This window comes from Gadus macrocephalus, chromosome 16 (genome assembly GCF_031168955.1).
Source record: "Gadus macrocephalus chromosome 16, ASM3116895v1".
In the NCBI taxonomy this organism is placed as follows: domain Eukaryota; kingdom Metazoa; phylum Chordata; class Actinopteri; order Gadiformes; family Gadidae; genus Gadus; species Gadus macrocephalus.
Window position 1 is genome coordinate 29358991 of NC_082397.1, and position 4077 is coordinate 29363067.

At 42.1% G+C, this 4077-nt stretch overlaps 1 protein-coding gene across 2 annotated transcripts; it reads right to left on the bottom strand.

Annotated features, from left to right (window-relative positions):
• Positions 1-1679: 1679 nt before the first annotated feature.
• On the bottom strand, positions 1680-3452 carry LOC132474851 (putative nuclease HARBI1). Of its 2 annotated transcripts, none has more exons than XM_060075738.1 (4): positions 2788-3452; positions 2583-2686; positions 2372-2483; positions 1680-2294 (listed from the first exon to the last, which is right to left on the bottom strand). In XM_060075738.1, the coding sequence occupies exons 1-4, from the start codon at positions 3218-3220 to the stop codon at positions 1924-1926; spliced, it is 1020 nt and encodes a 339-aa protein (XP_059931721.1). In that variant the 5' UTR covers positions 3221-3452; the 3' UTR covers positions 1680-1923. The 2 variants fall into 2 exon arrangements, with proteins under 2 accessions (XP_059931721.1, XP_059931719.1); XM_060075736.1 differs by having other exon boundaries at positions 1680-2297.
• Positions 3453-4077: the final 625 nt, after the last annotated feature.

Genomic DNA, 4077 nt, shown 5'->3' on the forward strand with positions numbered 1-4077 from the left:
GAGAGCACGAGAGAGCTTGGCAGGAAATAGCCGAACAAGTCAATGCGTGAGTAAAATAAAAAAGTAAAATAAATTAAGAGGAAAGTTTAATATCTTCCACTTATTCAATATGTAGTGTGTGTGTGTGTGTGTGTGTGTGTGTGTGTGTGTGTGTGTGTGTGTGTGTGTGTGTGTGTGTGTGTGTGTGTGTGTGTGTGTGTGTGTGTGTGTGTGTGTGTGTGTGTGTGTGTGTGTGTGTGTGTGTGTCAATTTACACAGGAACAACCCGAGTTGCCCCAAGAGGACTTGGCAACTCGGGTTGTTATATAACAACCCGACATTTTCATCAAATGAAAATGAAGTATAAAAATATAGTTCAAACAGGTAAACTAATGTTTAATTGAAATCAAATAAATTGTGCTGTTTTGCCTGCTCTACCTAATTTAACAGCTATATTCAACATGTGATGGGTCTATATTTAAGCAGTAAATCTAAGTAGTACATTTCTCAGCCACCCCAACACTGCCAATATTTAATAGGATTTAGATATATTAGAAGGCTACTCCTAGGCAAAATGCATTGTATGTATGTATGTATGTATGTATGTATGTATGTATGTATGTATGTATGTATGTATGTATGTATGTATGTATGTATGTATGTATGTATGTATGTATGTATGTATGTGTATATACATATATATGTGTCTTCAAAATAGCACTTACTGAATATTAGGGTAACATTTTCCTCCATGTTAGCAAATCGAAAAAAAGCAGAGGCCCGGAAGACTGGAGGGGGTCCACCACCTGCAGCCCTGACAGTGGCTGAGGAGATGGCCCTCAGCCAACAGAGTATGCGTCCTGTGGCTGAGGGCATCCCTGGAGGGAGCTCCTCTGATCCCCCCACCCCCCAGGATAGAAGTGCCTTTATCAGAGGTTGGTTATTCAAAATAATTAAATGTGTACACGCAACCCAGCGCGTTGCAAATTAGATGGGGCAATATTCTGGCTCAAGTAATAATTTCACTGTCTAATCATCTTCTTCCAGTTACTGATGGCGTCATCAACCTACTGGAACCAGATGCCCTCACCAACCTCCATGCAATTGTAACAATTCTTCACCTTCCACAGATTATTAATAATGTCTTGATAATTGCTGAACCCAACTGTTAATGTCATTACAGGAAGATGATGGAGAAACATTGTCTGCGGCATTTGAAAGGGAAGAGGAAAGGCCTATTGAGGTTAACACCTTTTAAAAATAACATCTAAAAGTTGATGATAGCGTTGTGCAATTTAAAACTGACATCTTCTTTCTCTCAAACAGGATGAAATCGAATTCAATGAGAGGCCATCCACGTCTAGCTCTACTTCACAGCTTACCTCTGTAAGATTCTCCCTGGAATTATAATGAAATGCTGTACTTGGCACTGTGAAATCCAATGTCATCTTTTGCATTCCTATAGCTTCCAGTTAAAGAGCTCTATAAAATCTATCTGGGAAAACAAATAAACAAAGCAGACTTAGAAATGGACCACATAAGGCAAAAGATGCAAAAGGATGCTTTGGAGATCCAAATTTTGGAACACAAGTTAAAGGTGGGTGAGGTACAAACTGGGATGCTGTTTCCTGCTCCAAAAACATACCCAATATGAATGACCTTTTTTTTTTGTGCTTTCAGGAAATAAAGAAATCCTCATAAAAAGTAGATTGTCTTTATTAGAACACGGGCTGTGGTGGGACAAGTTATTTTGTTGAACAGTGTCACCCCCTACCAGAGGCTGGGTCTGTCACACGAGTTTACTATCATACAAACTTGACCTTGGGTGTCTTGAAAGGCGCCTCTAAATTAAATTTATTTCTATTATACAGGAAGGTGAAAGAATGGCAAAGAAAACATTTCGGAAATAATAAAATACATTTAACTAGGCCCTACATAGAAAACTCAAACAAAATGATTTTGGCAGAGTCTTTCTCTAACCACCCTTCCGTCCTGTGGATCCATGGCATGGTTTGGGTTTATGTGCTGCTCATCTGCAACTGCAGGTGGGCAATTTTCCCCTCTCAAAATCGCGATGTTGTGAAGAACCACACATGCAATTATTATATCACATGCCCTTTCTGGTGTGACTCGCAGCATTTTGAGGCACTGGAATCTTGCCTTCAGGATCCCGAACGTGTTTTCGACCCTTGCTCTCGTCCTCGTATGCGCCAGGTTGTAGCGCTGCTGTGGTCCTGGCACGGGATCGGCATACGGGGTCAGAAGGCAAGGCTGGCAGGGGTACCCTCTGTCACCTAAAACATGACCGTCGAACTCTCCTACGATACAGGTGAAATATTAATAATCTGAACAAATACGGATTATAAATCCTTCAAATATAGGCTTAACTCACCACGGGCAAAGCGAGTGCTCAAATTAGACTCCCGAAATATGCGTGCGTCATGCACAGACCCCGGCCACTTTGCCACCACTTGGGTGATGATGTTTCTGGCATCACATACAACCTTCAAATTGCAGAGGAGTATAATTAGATACAGAGGCTGTTTTGTTAAGTATCTTTAATTTAAAATGCTGAAGGTCTAGGCCTTCACCTGTAGGCCTACCTGCACATTGATGCTGTGGAAGGACTTCCTATTAACATAGTCTCCTTCATTCACTGAAGGAGGAATATGAGTTCCATCGATGCACCCGATGACACCCGGAAAATCTAGAACATTACAAATTAATTAATTAAATTAAATTGTGCACATTATTTATTAAATTAAAACGTTCCAAGAAACAAATAGGCTACATTGTTGCTACTGTTACCTGCAATTCTGTAGAACTCTTCCTTGATTGTTCGTATAGGTCGGTGACTTGGAAACATCACAAACGTGTAAAGAAAACGTTTCAGTGCCAAAGTCACATTTCTGACGGACCGACACACGGTTGCCTTTGAAATGTGCTCGGCGTCACTGACGTTGTACAGAAAGCTGCCGTTTGCAAAAAAACGGAGTGCCACACAAATAATTTGTACTGAACTTAAAGCATGCCCCCGGTGCGTTTGACACTTAACATGGGGGCTGAGAAGTTGGTATAAATAAATGATAGATTGCGCTGAAAAACGATAGCGCTCGTGAAGAAAATGATCAGGAAAAGAAAGTATATCCAAACGGGGTCTTAACAATCGTTCCTCACGGAGATTCCTTCTGAGGATCGCAGCCTCTACGTCCACGGGCTCTGTTAGAAAAGGACATGCCATTTCTAACACTTCCTTCTGTCGGAGAGCTGCCTTCAGCCTTATAGACAACAAACTCAGAGTAGGTCTAACCACCTCCCGAGCAGGTTAGGTCCACGGCGTATGTTGCCGCAGCAACTAACTCTCGGTTGCGCTGAACCTGCTACCTGAAACGGAAAACCCAGAGTTTCCATTAACTCAGAGCGAACAAACTCGGGGTTGCCTCAAAACCAGCTACCTGAAACAGGCCTCAGGGCTGCTAGGCTTGTTCTTGGTTGCTCGTCAAGAACTAGCGTTCGTAAGATGCACTCTAGTTTATCATGGCTTAGTGTTGAAAATAGGCTTGCCTCAAGCACAGTGACATTTCTTGGCAACACATTGCGGACACACAGACCTGAGTTCTTGAAAGAGCAAATTGTTCTTTGTAATTCGGTGCATAAACACAATACAAGAAAGGCTAGCAATGGTGATATTGTGCAAGCTCATCCAAAAAACAATTTTCGGAAAAGAACAGTGCTTTACAGAGCAAGTAAAATTTGGAATGAATTGCCTCAAGATATCCGTCAAGAAAAAAGCTAAATATTCTTCAAAAGGAGAATAAAGGTGCACTTTTCTTAGTGGTTAGGCTAGCATGGATTTGGGTGGTTCAGGTGATCTTCGTGTATTGGTGCGCTGTTGCATGTGGGTGGTTTTGGACGTTGTTATTATCGCAGCCATTGTTTCTTCTGTCGCCGTCGGGGCCTGTAATTCATGAACCCAAGACTCGTCCCTCCTTGTCAAGGGCTCAGCTCACAGAGAGGTTACTTTCACATCATGGGAGCCTCCTTCAGGCGTTCAATCGTCGTCGTGTCAGCAACAGGAAATCTGTAAACAACCGTCTC